The 22,597-nt window shown below is 48.1% G+C and overlaps 1 protein-coding gene across 2 annotated transcripts in view; it reads left to right on the forward strand.

The window, feature by feature from the left end:
• Nucleotides 1-18,719, forward strand: part of LOC144893133 (potassium voltage-gated channel subfamily KQT member 5-like) — a 35,484-nt gene extending 16,765 nt beyond the window's left edge. Inside the window, exons 3-4 of one of the 2 annotated variants that reach the window (XM_078782774.1) lie at nucleotides 16,045-16,162; nucleotides 17,858-18,719. In XM_078782774.1, the coding sequence (XP_078638900.1) occupies nucleotides 16,045-16,162; nucleotides 17,858-18,073 (334 nt within the window). In that variant the 3' untranslated portion in view covers nucleotides 18,074-18,719. The remainder of the gene's footprint in view (nucleotides 1-16,044; nucleotides 16,163-17,857) is intronic. The other variant, XM_078782775.1, reaches the window with a different exon arrangement.
• The last annotated feature ends 3,878 nt before the right edge of the window (nucleotides 18,720-22,597 follow it).

Consider the following 22,597-nt stretch of genomic DNA (forward strand, 5'->3'; position numbering starts at 1 on the left):
TCCCTCACGTACCATCTGACATTCCCTCTTCGTCGCTACCAAGTCATTTTTTAGGTCATTTTGTGTCGCTTTTAACCCTCCTATTACCGCTGTGTTCTTCTTTACCTGGTCCGTTAGTTCTTTTTGTCCCTCCGTCAGCTGTTCCACCTCCTGCGTCAGGTCCTCTATGCCCCCTTGCAATTTTACAGTCCCCTTTCTCACCTCCTTCTCCATGTGCTCCTTACAGTGCCTCACCTCCTCGCGCACTCCTCCGACCTCCTCACTCACCCCTCTTCTGATCTCCTCTCCCATCACTTGCATCTCCTGCCCAGATGCCACCCTCATCTGCTCCATTTCCTCCCTGTGAGCATCCAGTTTGGTTTCTACCCCGATTTTCACCTCCTCTATTTGCTCTCCCATTTGTTTGATTTCCCTGGCAGATTGTTCCCCTATTTCCCGCAATTTGTCCTCCATCCTATTTTCTAACCCCATTAACCCATTTTTCACCCCCTCTAACTGATTCTCCTGGGCAGCCATTCTGTTTTCCACCCCCGTTAACCCATTCTTTACTTCTTTTATCCCGTTGTCTAACCCCTCAAAATTATTGTCGAACTTCCCAAATTTCTTGTCTAACTCCTCACCGGTACCCCTCGCTTCGTCCCTCATTACCCCCATTTGGCCCTCCAATCGCTCACCCTGAGCATCCATCCGGTTCCCCAACCGCTCACTATCAGCCCTCATTCCCACAATTTGGTTTCCCAACCGCTCACCCAATCGCTCAATTTGGCTCCCCATACTCATCTGTACAGCTGCCTGTAGCTGCGCAATGAGGGCCTGCATGTCAATCGGCTGCATGTTAAAGCCCGTTGATACAGCGGGCTCGGCTACCGCGCGCTCTTGCGAGGCGCCATTTTGCGCGCCCGCAACGTCGGGCGCAACGACGCTATTTTGTGCGTCTGCTACCCTCACTGCTTCGCTCTCCTCATGTCCCTCAATTTGGTCCTGGATCGACCCTGCCTCACTCTCCTCTACCGGACCCCAGCCGACTTGGTCTGCCATAGCGCGACTTTCAAAATTCGGGTTTTTATATTTTGTAAAACACAATCAAATTTCGCCGTTATAATTTCGAGCGCGTAAAACGCGCTCCGGATCGAATCTCACTCCTCGACACCAATTGTTACCCTAATGGTACAATTGGTGTTCCAAAATTTGGGCTAAATGAATTTAGTCCCAGGTCCGAATCCGACACTCCTGACACCAATTGTTACGGACACGACTTATTAAGATGTTATGCTGGGCCGAGCGGAATGGCCGCCGTGTTCGCACAAGCTACCCGATTATACTCGAACCTTGGCCGAGTCGCGCTATGCTAAATCAATGAAGGAAAGGACACAACGGCTGGATTAAAATGACACGACACCAGGGGTACGGCTCTCAAGACCTCCGGAGGAGGTTATAATATTGCGGAAGGTTAGATTACAGGGATGAGAGAGACAGCATAGAAAGGTGGGCACTTAAACACGGTCTTATCTTAGCCCCGACAGACGACAGATAAACGGGACAAGACTGACTCACACGGGGATTGATGGCAAGGAAAGGCGGGTAGTCGATGGCTCAAGGTGCACTCTTGGCTCAGGGACAGAATCGACCCGGTCCGGTCCACAGATGCGGGGAGGTCGCTCAGCGCTCGGAGTTCGCGACTTGTCTTTCCAAGCTGGGGGCGCATCTGACCTCACGTCCGGTAAGTCGCTGCCCATATCCGGCGGGGAGTGACACGCCCTCGGCTCGTTAGCTCCGCCCCAGATGGAATCGGCCCGCCGCTTCTCACTGGCTGCGGGGGGTTACCGGGCTCCGCCCCTGACGAGGAGCTGACAGCCAGCCCCTTCGTGGTAACCCCGTAACCTGGAGCACATGGGCCATGGCGGCTAACCGAGCCGGAGTGAGGACGCCCACTCCCCGCACCGCGGCCGCGCCGCCCCCGCTTTGGTTGTAGTTGTTGTTGTTCCATGAGATGATGGGAGGATGCGGAGATGAGGTTGGGGGGAGGTATTGGGAGGTCCTAAACTCACTACTGGTGCCATACAATCACATTCTGGTGCAACGAAGAGTCAGAATTAATGGAAACGAGTCCTTAACTGACATAGACTAAGAATAACTAGCAAGATGTCCGAAAGTTGTCTACGTGAGATGCGGTGGACCTGGGTACGACATTTAATGGGGGAAAAAGGGGAAGGTCGGTTCTACAGAGTGTTGTTTACAGACAATGGGACTAGGGAATGGGGGATTGGGGATAGTTGGGGAGTATTGGGGAAATAGGGGATTATTTACAAGCGGATATGGAGGCCAAATCCCATATCCGCAACATTGCACCCTTCTCTACCCTCGGGGCGTCCCGACCCGATAAATTTTTACCTATTTTAGTGTGGCACTCAGATGTAGTTCCCTCTACTATTAACTCTACCCTGAGTGCGACAGTTTTACAGATATTCACAAATGAGTAAATATGTCCCCCTGCGACGTTGCACCCTTCTCCTCACAGAAACACACCCACAGGATAACCGAATCACGGAAAGAATTCGCAAACTAAACATACAGCCGGTAGGGAGCATTATTTACACAAGACTACGCTGATATTTACACTACGATCCAGGACCTGTTTTTGGAGGAACACATGCAGATGTTATGCATAGAGAGAGCACGCATGCCAGCATCGATACACCAACCCACGAGTGCTCTGTGGCCTTACGGCCTTTAATAATGTGCAGAGCACCCCTTCCAAGCACCAAAAGCACCACCCCATCATGTACAATCAGCACCATCCGGTGCACCAATAAAGTGTTTATAAATCACCGGTGGTGTCGCAGCCGGCCGATGTTCTGCCGCTGGTCTTGCCTTCGTGTGGTGCACTTGGCCTTCTTACTTCTTTCAAAATAAAGAAAGGCGCCAACCGCGTCCATTTCTTTATTGTGGCCGTCAAGGGGGCCAACTATTAGTGGTTCACCTGTTTGGCATAGGTGCCACGTTGACCCAGAGGTCCATCAATGGGTGGTGCTTGGCCGCAAAAGAACTGCGGTCCATTGTGGGTGGCCACCAAAATTGCGGTCCATATGGTGTATCGATCCAGGCAGCAAGCAGCGAAAGTGCAGGCCCACAACTGCGGAGCCAGCACCTCTCTCTCCTCTCTCTCTGCCCCAAAGCCAGATCCTCGGAGGTGGGAGACAAAAGAAGCAGACAAGTGAGTAAGGTGGTAAGGGCGCAAAAGTGCACGCAATGCAAGGTAATGCACACTGGGGGCACATGGGAACCAGGTGAGACAGGTACGTTCCTACCGTACGCCCCCCCCCCCACCAGGTAACCTACATGGCCCCTCCCTTACCCCTTACTGTATCCACAAAACACAACACTACCCATAAACATCTACTTTACCAATCAACAAACGTCCCTACTGTCTTCCCCGTTCCTCCCATAAACCAAATTCGTCTTCTCTCCCTCCTAACCAATCAAATTTGCCATTTTCAACTCTCATCAAAATTTGCCATCTCCAACTCAACATCATAATTTGCCATCACCAATTCATCATCAGTCCCTCCTAAGAAGGGAGAGATGGAATCACCCCAATGTCTCATCCACGTCGTGAGGCGTCTCACAAATCCTCACAGCAATTCTCATTTCCTGCAACAGAACAAAGAAAACACAGGTGTGGAGTCATCATCACCACCTCAGGCAAGTGGCTGCGTATGGTGCGACAGGTTCATCAATCCTAACTATTTCCTAAATGACTTTAACAACTTTACATTACCCGGGGTCTTTCTCCTGCCAAACCATTGGCCCTCTTACACTATGGGTTCTAAAAACCAATTCCCATTGACCAAACTGTGGTGCTTTTCAATTTGGGGTCTCACTCCCCCGATTCATCTCCCGGTGCCTTCGCACAATTTCTGGGCTGTGGCGTGTACCTCTCCCAGCGGGTCTACCCACCTGTACACCTCCACCACTGCAGTTGCCTCCGAGCTTGCCTGCTCCTTACCCTAACCTCTCTACCTGGGGAAGGCCCTCTGGCGCTCTCCCCACTCGGTGCCCTCTCTGGCACTGGGCTACCCGGGTCCGTCCTCCGGATCCTCGGGCCCCATCCACAACTACCGGCTCCCAGCGCCCACCTGCGGCCTCACCTGGCCGACATCCTCACAGTGGTGGAGTGCCCAACCAACTACACACACTAACAGGCTACACGCCCAGCCATTTCCACAACACTAATGCACCCATCCACAACACCATTCTGCATCCGCACCACAAATGCCAATATCCAACCACAATTTACCTATACCCTCTACACTTACACTACCCGCCCCGGGTATCCGTGATGGGGGTCCACTCTTCCCCCATTCACACCTTCGCACCATGCACACCACTCCATACCACTTACTCCAACTCTCTCCACACCACCTTTACTTGCACACCTGTGCTCTCACACCTGGTGCCACCTGCACCCTTCTCTCCCCAAGCGCATTCGCGCTGATCCACAACACTCACTACTCATACACTGCTCCACACACCTGTCCAGTTGCACACCTGTGCAATCACACCTGTTCAATTCTCACACACACGGCATCATCTCAGCTAACTACTCCCTTCTGAAACTTGCGCTTCCCAGTCGTCCCTTTAAACTATTGCGCTCCCTCGTCATTATAATCCACACTAATCTACCTGCGTCCCCACCACAGGTATCAGTCACTAACTAACCTTAACGTCACCTAATGTCATCTTCTAGGGCCCTATCAATATCCTAACCCACCCGGGCTAGTTTTCACTGCCATACACCCCATAAACTATTGCTCCTTTGCCCCCACCATGGGAAGGATGGTGGATTTGCCATCCCACCACATCGGGCCCATCGCTCACTACCAATTTTGCACATCAAATTTCAACAAATCAAAAATTTGCCAATCACTACCCATCATCTGCCAATCACTACTGCCAATCCCTTGCCAATCATCAAATTTTGTTTTTCTCTAATTTTGGGTCCAAAACACTAACCTCATCACCCAGTCTACTCACTAATGCCTCTCGGTGCGCCAATTCCTGTCCAAAGCCCGGCTTCGTAAAGCCAAGCCATGAATGCGGGTTGTTCTGTGCCAGCGGCTGGATGCGTCCGGCACTCGGTGCAGGGACGGGGGCTTACCCGGGCCGAGATCCCACGCACCATCTCGGCGTGGAGCCATCCAATGTCCCGATCTCGACCTGCCGGACTGCCTCAACAAAAAGTGGTCGCCATGACGACCCTTTCTATCGGGCTGCCAGCTCCGCCTAGTGGAGCACGGACGCGGCCGTTCAAAGCGAGGCCCGGCACGCACCGAGGGCCCGATTCGGCTAAAAGTCGACCTAACCGCTGCTCCGTTTAACGTCGATGCTTCACCTGCATGCTTACACCCCGCAGCCCGTTCCTTGCTCACACATCCAGCCGTTCCCATGCTCCTCGTACCTTTCCTTACACACCCAGGTACCCTCATTCCACTCACAGCCTTGGTCACACACCTGACCACCGAACACTTTGGCACACATTCGTTGGTCGCACACCTCACCAACACACCTCTTCGCGCCCCCTCCTCGGTCACCTCCACTGTGACAATCACAGGTGTGCTCTCATTCGCACACCCAACCACGTGCCTCACTACCAATTCCAGCGTGCATTCCCACTCACGCTCTACCATTCCAGGTGTGCTTCCTTTCTCACCTGTCACAACCAACTCACGCTCCTTGTCACTTTCACTACTCTCACCTCCATTCTTGACAGCGCACTCACCCTTACTCTTGACAGCGCACTCTTTCCTCATGCACCCGTCCGTTACACACCTCTCTCGCGCACACTCTTGCGCACACTCTCCCGTCACACCCTCTGTAACACTCACCACAGGCGTGCATTCTTCCTTGCCTTTGACAGCGCACTCTTTCCCCATGCACCTGTCTGTCACACACCTTTCTCGCGCACACTCTCCCGTCACACCCTCTGTAACACTTACCACACCGCGCTTCCATGTGCTCCCTCGCACACGCGCTACGACCGACTCACTCTCGCCAGCACCCTCACTCCTTGGCACGCACTTTTTCCTCACACACCCCAGAGTCGGACTTTCCCGCACACCTCCTTTTTCGCACACCAGACCTGTCGCACACTTCACCAACGGCCTCTCACGAACACCCGGGTCCATCTCGACCCCCAAGCTTCTTAAATCACCTGGCGCATCATACGCACGACCATATTGGTCACCACTTACACCGGGTCCTCTTCCTCTTCGCTTCTCCTCCATCACCTGCGAATCCCTCATCCGGTTAATGAGCACATCATCACGATCCAAACACAGACTTTGGACCAATTCTTTCATCTCCTCTTTTATCTCTTTCTTATCCCCTCTCCGTCGCTTCTTAATTTCGCTCACCCCTTCTTCCACTTCTTCTAATTTCTGCTTCACCTCTTTTATTCCCCGGTACGTCTCCTCAAGCTCATCCTCCAAGGCTACCTTGACCGTTTCCATGTGCGTCCTCACCTGCCGGTCCTTCGTCTCCATTACCTCTATCACCTCGTCCAACCTCGTTGTCAGTCCCTCACGTACCATCTGACATTCCCTCTTCGTCGCTACCAAGTCATTTTTTAGGTCATTTTGTGTCGCTTTTAAACCTCCTAATACCGCAGTGTTCCTTTGAACCTGCTCCGTTAGTCCTTTTTGTCCCTCCGTCAGCTGCTCTACTCCCAGCGTCAACTCCTCTATACCCCCTTGCAGTTTTACAGTCCCCTTTCTCACCTCCTTCTCCATGCGCTCCTTACAGTGCCTCACCTCCTCGCGCACTCCTCCGACCTCCTCACTCACACCTCTTCTGATCTCCTCTCCCATCACTTGCATCTCCTGCCCAGATGCCACCCTCATCTGCTCCATTTCCTCCCTGTGAGCATCCAGTTTGGTTTCTACCCCCATTCTGACCCCCTCTATCTGCTGCCCCATTTGTTTAACTTCCCTTTCCGCTTGGTCCCTCATGTCCCTCAATTTGCCTTCCATTCTGTTTTCTAACCCGTCTAACCCCTTTTGCATCCCTTCCATTTGATTCTCTTGAGCGGCCATTCTGTTTTCTACCCCCATTAACCCATTCTTTACCTCTTTTATCCCGTTGTCTAACCCCTCAAAATTATTGTCTAACTTCCCAAATTTCTTGTCTAACTCCTCAAAATTATTGTCTAACTTCCCAAATTTCTTGTCTAACCCCTCACCGGTACCCCTCGCTTCGTCCCTCATTGCCCCCATTTGGTTTCCCATTACCCCCATTTGGCCCTCCAATCGCTCACTATCAGCCCTCATTCCCACAATTTGGTTTCCCAACCGCTCACCCAATCGCTCAATTTGGCTCCCCATACTCATCTGTACAGCTGCCTGTAGCTGCGCAATGAGGGCCTGCATGTCAATCGGCTGCATGTTAAAGCCCGTTGATACAGCGGGCTCGGCTACCGCGCGCTCTTGCGAGGCGCCATTTTGCGCGCCCGCAACGTCGGGCGCAACGACGCTATTTTGTGCGTCTGCTACCCTCACTGCTTCGCTCTCCTCATGTCCCTCAATTTGGTCCTGGATCGACCCTGCCTCACTCTCCTCTACCGGACCCCAGCCGACTTGGTCTGCCATAGCGCGACTTTCAAAATTCGGGTTTTTATATTTTGTAAAACACAATCAAATTTCGCCGTTATAATTTCGAGCGCGTAAAACGCGCTCCGGATCGAATCTCACTCCTCGACACCAATTGTTACCCTAATGGTACAATTGGTGTTCCAAAATTTGGGCTAAATGAATTTAGTCCCAGGTCCGAATCCGACACTCCTGACACCAATTGTTACGGACACGACTTAGATGTTATGATGGGCCGAGCGGAATGGCCGCCGTGTTCGCACAAGTTACCCGATTATACTCGAACGTTGGCCGAGTCGCGCTACGCTAGATCAATGAAGGAAAGGACACAACGGCTAGGTTAAATGACACGACACCAGGGGTACAGTTCTCAAGGCCTCCGGAGAGGTTATAATATTGCGGAAGGTTAGATTACAGGGATGAGAGAGACAGCATAGGAAGATAGGCACTTAGACACACTTATCTTATTCCCGACAGACCACAGATAAACGGGACAAAACTGACTCACACGGGGATTGATGGCAAGGAGGGGCAGGTATTCGATGGCTCAAGGTGCACCTTGGCTCAGGGGCAAAATCGACCCGGTCCGGTCCAAAGATGCGGGGAGGTCGCTCAGCGCTCGGAGGTCGCGACTTGTCTTTCCAAGCTGGGGGCGCATCTGACCTCACGTCCGGTAAGTGGCTGCGCATATCCGGCGGGGAGTGACACGCCCTCGGCTCGTTAGCTCCGCCCCAGATGGAATCGGCCCGCCGCTTCTCACTGGCTGCGGGGGGTTACCGGGCTCCACCCCTGACGAGGAGCTGACAGCCAGCCCCTTCGTGGTAACCCCGTAACCTGGAGCACATGGGCCATGGCGGCTAACCGAGCCGGAGTGAGGACGCCCACTCCCCGCACCGCGGCCGCGCCGCCCCCGCTTTGGTTGTAGTTGTTGTTGTTCCATGAGATGATGGGAGGATGCGGAGATGAGGTTGGGGGGAGGTATTGGGAGGTCCTAAACTCACTACTGGTGCCATACAATCACATTCTGGTGCAACGAAGAGTCAGAATTAATGGAAACGAGTCCTTAACTGACATAGACTAAGAATAACTAGCAAGATGTCCGAAAGTTGTCTACGTGAGATGCGGTGGACCTGGGCACGACATTTAATGGGGGAAAAAGGGGAAGGTCGGTTCTACAGAGTGTTGTTTACAGACAATGGGACTAGGGAATGGGGGATTGGGGATAGTTGGGGAGTATTGGGGAAATAGGGGAATATTTACAAGCGGATATGGAGGCCAAATCCCATATCCGCAACAATATTAAAGCAAAAATTTTAAAGATAAAATAAAATTGCCATAATATCAAGATCATCACATGTGGCCCTATGCGGTAAAGGGGAATGCGGGAAGGGGGGGGGGGGGTAATAGGGGGGATACAATGGGGGGGGGGAACCAGAGGGGGGCGGAAGCAGAGGGGGGGTTTGGGAGAGGGGTGGTTTGGAGGGAGGGAGGAGGGTGAGGGGGCAAATTGTCCGAATAAAAAACTTGTGTGACATATTATGTGGACTCGTTGCTCAAAGTACGGAATGCCTGCTTCGTTTACACAAGAGTGGGTCAAACGCTACCGGTAAGTCAACGACCTCTTGTGTGATCGAGGTAACAGTTTCTTTTGTGTGCCAAGCCTCCAAAACACGTCTTCTGTTTCTGTTGGGTGTGGAACCCAAAATATTAACCATATCCGATAAAGGTGTGTGGCCTTCCTTAAGGCCGTGTTTGGCAATAGCAGATCTGCCGGGATAATTACATTCAAATGCTTTTTGGTGTTCAGCAATACATTGACCTAAGGTCCTCCTGGTTTCACCCACATACTCAGCTCCACACCCACAGGGCACTACGTATACCACCCCTGACCTATCCTTCCTCAGAAGCTTGTCCTTGACCCTCATAAGAGCTTGGCGAAGGGTGAAAACTGGTGTGAAACTAACCCTCACTCCTGCCGATTTCAAAATTCTGCCGACCCTCTGTGAAACCCCTGGTACAAAAGGCAGAACATACAAACCCTTTGGTTGTTCTCTCGGTCTCAGACTGTTGTGTGGGGAAGCCCTTATCGTTTTCCTGTTGGGTAGCAAGCTGTCAGGATAACCATTTGCCCTTAACACATTTTGAAGATGGTCCACCTCACTCATCTTGTTTTCAAAGGTAGATGGTAAATCACGTGCTCTTTTTGAGAGGGTGTGCACCACCGATCTTTTGTGTTCCATTGGATGGCAAGAATTGAAATCAAGGTAGCGATCAGTGTGTGTTGCTTTTCTGTACACCGTTACCTTTAAGGCTCCTTTGGGATCCCTTGCTACGAGTGTATCCAGGAAGGGAAGGGCTCCATTTTTCTCCTCTTCAATGGTGAAATTAATGGAGGAAAAAGTTTTATTTATGGTCTCATGTATGATGCCCACCTCATGTATTAATATGCGGTTTATTTTTAAATTTGGTCAGTAACGTCTCCGTTCACGAGAGCGGTGTGATACGGTTTAATTGGCTGTCCAGCTTTGCCCACCCCACTTTGCATATACCCCGCCCACTTTGCATATAAGGGGATGTTGAGATGATTTTATCACTCTTGAGGAAGATTAACGGAGGCGTGTGGCTTTGTCACATGTTGTTAATCGAAACGTTGTCATTGTTTGTTCAATTAAAGGTTGGAGATCTTACCATGGAGTCATTTGGATTTACACCCAACCGCAAATCTTTGCATATATATATATATATATATATATATATATATATATATATATGCAAAGCTTTAGATATATATATTATATACTCCCAACCGCAAATATATATATATATATATATATATATATATATATATATATATATATATATATATATATATATATATATATATATATATTTATTTATTTATGCTTTAGATATATATATATATTTTGTTACGTGTTCATCCCCGACCTCCTGGTCTCGGTATACCTCCGAACCCCGGGAGGAATCACGGCAGAAAAATATATACTACTCCGTGTCGAAATCAATAAGGAAACCACACCATGAGTTATCCACAACCAAATAATATATTAAAGAGCACACAAGAATCACGATACAACAATAATAGTAATCAACCCTACAATCAATATCTTAAGATGGTACCACCTTATCTAGTAACTTAACCCCAAACTCACGGCACTCCCAGGAAATGGAACCGAGCCCTCCTCAATGTCTCTATAACCCTCCAAGGTTGCTTCACTCCAGCGATCGTTGGAACCATGTCCGATCCAGATCAAGTGAGGCGTAGGCAGTCGACGCGACACCGAAGTCACGTGGTCCAACACCCAGCAAACTCACGGTGGAATGGAAAATCTCCAAAGACGCGCGCCGACGTACGCGTTTGCCGTTCAATCAGCGAATCACCATGTACTCCTCAAACGCCGCTTTATTGCACAGCTGTCCCCGGCAAACCACCGGAGGATAAGCCCAACCGACGCGACAAAAACCTTTTCCGATGAAGGTAGCACGCTGGGCGAAATGGCGGACGGCTCTCACTCGAGCCAGAGCTTCTAGGCAAGGATTCTCCGGAATCTCAATGCCAATACCCGACTACGCAGGCTCCACAATACTCCGGCGATATCACCTATCGCACGAACTTCCTTTCAAGGACTCAAAGTCCACTCGCGACGTTTGCTCAACCACGCTCGCAACGGAGCTTCAAGCCACGTTTCGTCTTCCACCTTTTCTTCACGACTTCTTCTCCTTCCACCTTTTTCTTCCGGGTCACGATCAGATTTCCTGTCTCATTTTACGTTCACCTTTTTTAACTTTAGATAGCTGTTCCTGAATAGTAAACCTTTTGAGAATAATAATAATAATACATAATATCAGAAACATGTCGAGTGGGTGAAAACCACCCCAGCGGAAGTGACGAATCCGTAACAATATATATATATATACAAATAATGTTTGTATTAACACAGTTTCTGTGCCAGGGAAATTAAACTATCAAAATGCAAAATGTTTTTGTCAAACTCTTATGCTTGGAAGGGTATAACTCTTCTCGGAGGATGAGCAGGCAGCCATATGAAATGCCATCAAGGTTGGGAGTTTTAGAAGGAAGAGAAGGAAAGCGTGGTCCTCCTGAGGATACACAGTGGGGTGTTTGGGTATTGGAGGAGGTGAGTTGTGAACTTTGTTAATGTAGAGATAAAAGGTTCCATCTTTTTATTTTTAACCTTTTCCACAGCTTGGAGAATTGTCGTGCTCCACATGAGCCAAGTTAAGTTGAAAAAGCTCGTTTGCTCTTCACCGATCACACACAGAGATTGAGCAGTCGTTTTGAGCACATTCCACTTGGTTGGTGCGTGACCGGGTGAATGACTGCATATGGGGTTGAGACTTCTCTGCTGTCTTTCCATAAGCCCGAAATATCACCGGCAGCAAAGAGGGTATTGTGTTGCCGGTTGGCAGCAGCCCTCGCAGTAGGGAATGTGGAACACCAAAACAGTTTTGTTTTTAAATCCTCCACGGATCCCTTTGGAGTTCAAATTTTTTGGAGTTTGTTGAAAGAGCTTCGACCCCAAAGATAGAGGCTTTACTTGTACAGACTTGGAGCCTGGCTAAATGGCATAAAGAGGATTGAGGAGTGTATTTTCTCAGACATTTTGGACTTGCTATTCCCAAGATAAGAATGGCAGATGGGAATATTTGTGGGCATCCCCTCAGGCAGTTCATCATGTGATACCAGACCTGGGGGCAACTTGGAGTGGAAAGTCTGTTGACATAATCCCCACAGGATATGTTCTACCGAGCACTGGTCTTACTGATATACCATTTGCGTAGTTATTTGTTAATTCAGTAGATCACTTACATATTTCTACTCTCCCTTGTTCAGATCTCACTCGCATTTGGTGAACTTTGTTTGCTAACGAGAATAAATCTCACCTGAAACACCATGGTTGTTCAAATTTGTGTAGATTAATAATTGTGTAGACTTAATGTGTGTAGATTCATAATTACCCTGCGCAGGTGAACCCAAAAGCGGGGTTAAGCAATTTGTTTACTTCTGTCGGTCTGTGCCTCTTTGCTGATCGATGCAATTAAATTTGTAAATAATTAAATTAAATTAAATAAAAAATTTTTGTCGGTCTTTGCCTCTGTGCTCTTACAAACATCGCTTTACGATCGAGGAACAACTTGATTTCAATTGAATGTAATATTTTGAACATGAATCGGAAAACAAACCTGTAGTTTAGCAGTACTTTGGCTCTGAATTTGTCCGGATGCGCAGAGAGGAGCGAGATAATTTTTATGCCTCCGCCAACGAAGTCGCCGGAGACATTATGTTTTCAAATTGTCCGTCCGTTCATACGGGCTAAATCTCGTTTTTCTCAGCAACCACATGTCCGATTGAGACGAAACTTTCAGGGTAGGACTGACACCCATGCAGAATGTTTTTATGATAGTTGAGATGTCATAGGTCACGTGGTATGGCAGCCATCTTGGATTAAAAGCAAATAATTAAAAAAATATTTCTCGGAAACTGCTGAATGGAAAAATTTAAAACTTGGCACATTGTCAAGTACTCCCAAGGGGGAACAAAAGCTTGATAATGATGACATCATAGGTGAAGTGGTATACCAGCCAAAAATGTTTTAATCGAATTCCTTGTCCTAAAAATCTGAAATTGCAAGCGCATGATCTATGACCCATTTGTATTGAAATATTAAATTTATGACATCATAGGTCACATGGTTTGGCAGCCATATTGGATTGAAGGAAAAAAATTAAATAATCATCTCTGAAACCGCTCACCCCATCGATGCAAAATTTTACAAATATCATCTAACAGCACTGTTGCATATAGTTTGAAAATGGTGTCATAGGTCACGTGGTTTGCCAGCCATATTGGATAGAAAAAGGAACCTTGTCCGATCAACACGAAACTTCACAAACGTGATCTCCTACCCATACATATGCAGAGTGTACATTTTAAGGTCATATGCCATGTAGTATGGCAGCCATATTAGCTTGAAAGCCGATATTTTAAAAAATCCCTTCTCTGAAACTGCTTCGCCGATCGATGTGAAACCTGTCATGTCGGGTAAAAATGTGATACTTGAGAACAGCTGAAGGGATTTAAATCAAACTTGTTTATTTTTAGGACAGTGAACGATGGCATCTACCTGTTGTGGGACTATGCCGAGGCATATTGCCGACACAGTCACATTGTTCTAGTTTACTCTGTCTTCGTGGATGACAGTCAAAAAATATTGAATTCCAAACAGGAAACTTACTGTTTTTAGTGACAACATAAAGGACATAAGCAGCAGGCACGACAAACTAACGTAATGAACTAACTTAAATAAGGTGGTGTAAAAGTCGATGAATCAACGGTGGTAAACTTCGGATTTTTTTTTTTCTTACAAGCTTTAAAATATGTTATTTCAATTGAATTATATACTTTGACACTAGAACACAAATTCCCTTTTCGGCATTTTGAAAAGCCTTCCGTTTAGAAGTTTTTGGATAAAATATTACAGCATTTTACATAATCTCCACCAATCAAATTTGCCGCCCATAGGCCCATGTTTTAGTCATATAATATTTTTCCTCTAGTTATATTATTATGTTTATCTCAAGATTGCGTGGGGTAAGGTGTTCTGTGAACTCTAGTTTTTGAGGGGAATTCTCTTTTATATCGTTTGTGACCAATAATCACATGGTTCCTACTTTAATGCATGTGCAGAAAGGCAAGATGGTGCAAGTGAGATGGCAATGATGGCGGAAGGGTAAATAATTAAATTTACATGCAAATGTGGGCACATGGCAAATGTAACATATTGTTACACTGGAGGGGTACGTACGAGCTCGGATGCTATGTTAGCATGGTCCGTGTTTTCGCGTAGGTTAGATTATTTTATTTTGCCAAGGGCTAGTTGGAGTGAAGTTGTCCTGTTATCGTGTATGCCTTGAGAGGCAGTAGAGTTGACAGATGAGGTAGTCAAGTGTAGTTTGTATGCGTTGTCTCTGTATAGCCATCTGAGGGGAGGGGCCGATGTCGATGTGTTGGCAGTTCATATGCGGGCTGATGCAACCCCCCTCATGGTCTGCACTCTGATTGTAAGGAGACTGGCATGGCACCAGCCATCACAAGGAGCTGGAAGGTATGACACCATTGGCGGTCTGAAAGCTGGCGTGCCATTTGTTCGGGCGATGCTGTTGGCATCGCTCTGCGTGACTTTCCCGCGGCGATGTTCCACCTCATTGGCCAGTGTCGGGCTATGAAGTGGCTGTGTCCCGGGGAGGGGATAAAAGGCTGCACACGGATGCTGGCAGGAGTTCAGACCAGATCAATTCAGTCAGAGACTGGTTAGTCGTTGTCGTTATTGTAGTGCCAGCTGATAGTGTGGTCAGGGAATGTGCTCGTCCCTCCCAGATTATTCCCCCCGTGCTATCCTGTGCTCTGGAGACCTGTCCACCTGTATGTTTTAAGACCTTGCCTGCACCCCTCTTGTGCGTGAATGATTTAGCGCTCATATTGCTCTTGAACTTCCATTTCTGTATCGTTGTGGATTTATTTATTCAATCGTTCGTCTATATTTTCTACGGGATTCTCCTTGTATGTTATCTCATGAGAATAAACCATTTTTCTTTCTTTAAGAGTACATGTCAGCCTGATTCCCACCTTCCATGCACCCGCAAAGTGTTTCGGCTCCTTTGGAAATCCCCGGAAGAGGTATAAATTATGATAAGAAACTCGTTTATAGAGGATACAGATCCCATCCGGGAGAAGGAGCTGTGTTCTCCATTCGGGAGCAGCCTCCATTATTTCGGCCATTCACAAAGCATATTGCTTTGTGACTGCGGCACCTCGTTAGTGGCCCCATCTACGCGACAATATAATTGCAGATATTTTAATAATTCAAACTACCATCCTGCATTGATGGTTTATTTTTCTGATTTCCTCACCTGGACTGCCATGATAGCACCTTCCTTGCCCAGTTCTGAGCTATACCTTTGGTATGCGGATGGGAGCGGTCTGCACTGTAGAGGTTCACATCCTTTCGATGTCCCATCATATAAACATTAAAGATCTCGAGGTATGTTTCACAGGAGTACCTTTTGATGAAATTCCACATGTAGGTTGAACAATTTCTGTTTAACCATCTTGTCTTATTAGAACTGTTCCTGATTTAATACCATTGGTAAGGCCCCATGCAGAAAATAGGGCAAAATGGAGAAGATTATCATGGGGACCGCAAGGCTAACCCCCGCTCTAGCAGGGAAAATGGCCTTAAAATGCCTGTTGTTTGTTTTTGGTAAGGCCCCATGAGTATCCATGAATGAGAAACCTTTGAAAGATCTTTAGGCAACATTGTTATGGCCTAAGATTCTCCACTGGTGTGTTTACTTCCCACAGGTTCCTGCTGGTATCGTGCTGCCTCATTTTGTCGGTATTCTCCACCATCCCACTGTATGAAGAGCTTGCTGCAGAATGCCTACTCATACTGGTCTGGTTGGGGTTTGGTTTGGGGAAGGTGTGTGGGGGAGGAGGGGTGGTTAGAATTGGTATAGGTCAGCATTGGAAATAAGAAGCAGATTGTGCTCTGGGATCATATATTGGCATTACAATGGATTTCAACTCATAAGGGATAGTAAGAAGTCATCACCTGCACTTTCAAAAGTTTATATCAACTCCATGTTTGTACAGTACAGGTTATTTATTGAGTAACCCCTTTTTGGTACAAAAATACAACCTAGAAAACATTTCAAAATGCCAAGTCCGTCCTCATCCGCTCGTATGAGAACTAAACTTGACAAAAACAACACCTAAATAAAATAAATATATTTTTACGGGGTTACCGGCTGGGCCGCTAGTGGCCTCTCTAAGAGCTGCCCAACCTTTGACCCTGAAGCCGACAGGCCACAGATGATGTATTTGATGATGACCTGAAGCCGTGGCATAATGGATTGCTAAGCAACCACAGACACCGCCATCTGACCAACTAAATCTGGTCGGGTCCCTTCGCCTAAATCTCGCGTTAACCTTCCCGGTGGTTTAGTTATCCCAGATGGGGAACCATGGTCTCGATGCCCCACCTTCATTTATTAACTAGGTACGGCCGAGCAGAACCAAGTGGGACGTTGGCTGGTCTACCATAGGGAATCAGTGGGGTACGACCTCCCGTATACTTATGACGCAATATGTCTAACCAATGGAGGAAAAAGACGACCGAGCAGATTTGGAAAGTCTATAATGAGTTAACAAAGGCACGTGTTTACAAGCAAGTACGTATTTACAAAGATGCAGTGTCACACAAAAAGGTCTTAACACTTAGCACGTAAAGAACCCCTTGCACATTTTGCCTCAACACTAAAACACAATACGGTGTGCCTCATTCAACTGGGAAATCCTATAAATCTCTGGCTTTTATTCCTCCCGGGTGGAGCGTGGCCTTTGGGAGCGAAGCTTTCTCATTGGCTCACACCCAGTTCTTGCTTCCATTGGACATGCACATTCCCAGCGCTGCAGTGCACCCCAGTCCTTACTTCCTTCACAGTTTCCGTCACTTCACGTCACTGCAGCATACTCGGTGTTGAATGGCTTCGCAAGGCAGTGATTGTAGTGCTGAACTGGCACAGTGTGGTTGGCGCTGGAATGGCGTGTGTGGCGGCGATGGCAGTGTGGAAATGGCATTGATTGGTATTGCAATGCGTATGTGTCTTGTAATCTACTGTGTGCATGTTGTTCTGTGTGCATGACTGCTCTGTAGGAAAGTGCGGGGAAGAGGAGGGGTGAAGGTGAAGAGGGATAGGGAAAGAGATTAGAAGTGATAGAGATTTCAGAGAGGGAAGAATTACAAACCGGGAATCGAACCTGCTGTACACACACACACACACACACACACACACACACACACACACACACACACACACACACACACACACACACACACACACACACACACACACACCACATTTCCCTGTCCCTTTATGACAGAACCTTCAATCCCTTTATGACAGAGGTTAAAAATGACAGAACCTGTTAACAAATGAATCTACCAGCCTCATATGTTCACCTTTGCTTCAGGTAGATGAACACTTCCACGGAAAGGGTTGAGTAAGAGTGCGCAACTGCGCATCCTCTCAATTTATTTCACTGTGTAGCACTTGTCATTACACCATGTAATTGCTGCTCTCTGAATAATGTTCTGCACGCACATGTCATACAGGAGTACATCATGATAGTGGTCTTCGGTGTCGAATACATGGTGAGGATTTGGGCCGCTGGCTGCTGTTCCCGGTACCGAGGATGGCGTGGCCGCCTTCGCTTTGCTCGAAAACCGTTCTGCGTGATCGGTGAGAGCAAGTTGATGCACACGAAACTGTTAAAGATGTTTCTACATTTACCAGGAGTGCATGCTTCCACAATGAGTGCGGCATGTTAGTCTAGGGAAAACAAGACAGATGGTCCAACAACGGCGTAGCCGAGCTTGGATCTGCTGAGTGGCGGATCTGCTGTCCCCTGTCATGTGACCAGATCATCAGCTCTTATTGGTGGACATTTGTGATGGACATACACACATACACCAGACGGACAGACAAACTGTTCCAGACGGCATTGCCCTACAGGCTACGCAGTAGATCTTTAACCGTTTGGAACTCTAGCATTGTCGGGGGTTAAAACCAGAAAGGGCATTGATGGCTATGGTTTAGCTCCAAAGCTAAGCTCGAGCACTTTTACCATGGTATCCATTTTTATTTAATTTCTAAAGTGACCTAAGGCTCATGAAGGAGCTTGGCAATATGGTGAGGACATATATAGTATGGGATATTAACCTGAGATTCTAGCAACGTGAGCCAAGTGCTCAGGTGGGAACACCAAACCGGCCAACCAAATTACAAAGAAGACAGGTTATAGCCACTCTTGTATTATATGTTTTAGATTATGCCCAGGGTTATACTGGGTGGTTTGCCATTGCCTTCCCAGCATTGTTTTCTCCGAAATAACCTCATATAATGGGTCTCGGTGTCCGGCTGTCCTGCTGTACGTCCGTTAACATTTGACTAAAACCTCTCAAACTACCCGACCGATTGTGGACCAAATTTGGTACGATGCATCAGGACAGCAATACCTCATGGGGTTGTGCTCCCCTGCAGATGCACCCCCTATAAAGGGAATGAAAGGGGGGTTCTGCCACAATTATCGGTATTTCATTCAAAAATCCTCTTAGGAACCGCCAGACAGATCCAGACCAAACTCACCATACCTGGACCATGGTTTCATCCATTTAGAGAGGGTAAAAGGGGGGGGGGGGGGGGGTTTGCTTCAACGAGGGGGTTTACCTCAAATTCAGGTAATTTATTTTAAAACCTTCTCAGAAATTGTGGGTAAATACCACCAGCCCCCCACGGAGCTATTTATGAGTCTTTGGTATGACTTTTTAAATATATATATCTGTGAGTCTCAATGAGGATGTAATATGAAGAGAGCCATGCGGAAACAGGTTCATAACAAGTCGTTGTTGTTTTTGCTGCTATCATCTAGCTGTGGTGGTTGTGGTTGTGGTTGGTCTTTGTGTTCCACTTCCATGTGTTATTATATACTAGCAGAAGTACCCGGCATTGCCGGGCGGGGGAGGGGAGGGGAGGGGGGGGGGGGGAGAGGGGAGAGGGAGGGGGAGGGTTGGGGGGGAAGGGGGGAGGGTTGGGGGGGAATGGGGGAGTGTAGGGGGAGGGGGAAATGGGGAAGGGGTAGGGGGAGGGGAAGGGGTAGGGGGAGGGGAAGGGGGAGGGGGAAAAGGGAGGGGGAGGGGGAAAGGGAGGGGGAAAAGGGATGGGGAAAGGGAGGGGGAAAAGGGAGGGGGAGGGGGAAAAGGGAGGGGGAGGGGGAAAAGGGAGGGGGAGGGGAGGGGGAAAAGGGAGGGGGAAAAGGGAGGGGGAGGGGAGGGGGAAAAGGGAGGGGGAAAAGGGAGGGGGAGGGGGAAAAGGGAGCGGGAGGGGAGAAGGGGAGGGGGTAGGGGGAAGGGAGGGGAGGACGGAGGGGGGAGAGGGAAGGGGGAGGGAAGGGGAGGGCCAGTCAACAATGACGTTGCAGTTCTCATGGTCGGAGAGCAGCACAACAATCACGACATCGTCCTGAATCTTCGCAACAGCACGAAGCGGATTTTGGAGACTCACCGATCCTGTGACGCCCTCCAGTACCGGCGTTGCCGGGTGGGGGAAGGGAGACCCGTATATTCCCAACCCGTACATTCGCCCTCTCAACTCAAGCTCACTCGGACAAAAGCCTCGCACAAATTACACCGTGAAGGCCCAATGGCCATGTCTATGCCACAAATCAAGTATGTGAGCGAGTCGGGCGCACTGAATTGAAAATATATAGAACGCTCATACTCCGTGAAAAGTGAAGCCAACTGGCGGCGGGGATGGAACATCACGTGATCGCTCTGAGCGAATCAGCACGCTGCTCTGCCACCGGTCAGAATCCGTGTATAATATTCCTTGCTGAAAAAGATCTATGTGAAACATGCTACTATCTATACTAAATCATGCTAAATCATGCTAAATGCTAATCATGCTAAAATCTATGCTACTTGCTGTGAGTTTATGGCGGCAAGGAACATCACGTGATCGCGTCACGAACATCATTCGTGATCACGTCATCACGTGATCGTCATCAATGAGCGCGAATGAGCGAATCAGCGCGCTGCTCTGCCACCGATTCAGATTCCGTGTATAATATTCCTCGCTGAAAAAAAATATGGATCTAAAGATGAAAGGAAAAAAAACGTATGTGGTGTGAATGGCAATGTTCCTTGCTGAAATGTGAAAAAACACAATCGCTTTTCGCTCTGAAATACGTGCGAACGCGTAACTGAGTTAATGGCGGCAAGGAACATCACGTGATCGCTCTGAGCGAATCAGCGCGCTGCTCTGCCACCGGTCAGATCCCGTGCATAATATTCCTCGCTGAAATGCGCTGAGGTAAAAATATGGTAAAAATATATTATGAAATAATGTTTTTTTTAGGTCGGCCATGTTATTCCCAGGCTCAATGGCCATGTCTGTGCCAAATATCAAGTACGTGAGCCTCTCCGTTTAGGAGTCTATCGGTAACATTACACACACACACACACACACACACACACACAAACTGTGTTTTATATATATAGATTTTCCTATTGCTGTGAGAAGCATTTCACTATGAAGATATTCTGAATTACTAGACGACCCATGACCCGTTGGGTCAGTCAGTTTGAATAGATATGAGAATAGAACTAAAGCGAACGCTGGACATCATCAGGGAGATTATTTGGGCCAGCAAGCCATAAGGCTCACCTCTCCAGCGTTCTAAATCACTTATCTGTGACACGTGATTTCGGCCCTTATCTCCGATCACGTGTTTTTTTTTTTGTTTTTTTTGTTTTTTAGAAAAAACACGCGACCCGTGGACTACCACGATTTTGTTGTCAGAGGACACTTCTGATGACGATGTTCTTTGTCGACGATCCTCCATTTACATAAACTCACACGTTCTCTTTCCTCTTCCCTCGACTGAGCGCCACATACAGCTGACCATGCTGGAAGACCGGTTTCTCCAGGTAGACCAGCACATTCTCCATAGTTTGCCCTTGCGCCTTATGGATCGTCATTGCGAAGCAGGATTGTATGGGGAACTGGCAGCGCTGCAAAGGGATATCCTCAGCTTCCGACAGATTTAGTCGGATCCGAGGGAGCATTACAGTTTCGCCTTCAAACGTTGAACTTATGATCCTCGCAACTATAATATTTCGAAGCATGTCCTCAACAATCATGCGCGTCCCGTTGCAAAGTTTCGGAGGGTCCAAGTTCCGCATCAAAATGATAGGGGATCCTTTTTTGAGCTCGAGGTTGTGCGGCGGCAATCCCGAGACTTCAACGGAATCTAGGAATTCCGTTGGGAAGTGCGTCGCATCAGTACCCTCAGTCACACTGTTGAACGCAGCATACTCCTTGCTAGCACCAGGGAACCTTGTGATGCATCTTGAATTGATGTTTCACATCATATCGTTGAGGGGCACTAATATAGACCTTGCTGAAAAAACCTCCATCGGATTGGCGAATAATGGATATATGGTATCGATGCACTCATCGAGCCCACTCGCTGTCAGCAGTATAACCTCTGGCAAATCTATCTCATCATCCGCATTTTTCTCGATTCTATCCTCGCCGATGTCGAGCAAAAATCTTGAAAACTGCCCACTTCCGTCGGTCAGTCACATATTAGTTCTCAAGTGAAACATTCCAAAGCTCTGCCATAAGTAGGACTTCTTTATGCACGCATTCTCAACGTCAGCATCACACCCTCTTTTCACCACGGGCAGAAGTTGATGGAAATCACCACAGCATATCGTCAAGATCCCTCCAAAAGGCTCGTCTTTGTCACATACATCACGCAACGTGCGATCCACAGCCTCGAAACTCTCTCTCCTGATCATAGGACACTCATCCCACACGATGAGTTTTGTACTTCGAAAGAGGTCTGCGATAGTGGAATTTTTATCGATGTTGCATACGCCATCTTCCCTCGGTGTCAGAGGGATTTGGAACCTTGAGTGCGCTGTTCTTCCACCAGGCATGAGGGTAGCAGCTATGCCAGATGAGGCCACCGCAAGGGCAACTTCTCCACTCGCTCTCACTTTAGAGAGAATCAGGTTAATAAGAAACGTCTTCCCTGTGCCTCCAGGCGCGTCAATGAAAATCATTGATGACTGATTCGTGCGGATGCAACCGCACACAAAGTCATAGACAACTCTCTGCTCATCATTGAGCAGAAGCTGCCTTTCGTCTACGATTCGCTGTTGTTCCTCCGTGTCGTATTGGAGTTCTCTCAGTAGGTGAATGTTGGCAATCCCTTCATGACGAAGAACAGTCGTTGGAGTCGGCAAGTGAAAATGTGCAACAGTTCTGTTCAACAATTGCAGTTTCTG

This window comes from Myxine glutinosa, chromosome 8 (genome assembly GCF_964187855.1).
Source record: "Myxine glutinosa chromosome 8, kmMyxGlut1.1, whole genome shotgun sequence".
Lineage (NCBI taxonomy): Eukaryota > Metazoa > Chordata > Myxini > Myxiniformes > Myxinidae > Myxine > Myxine glutinosa.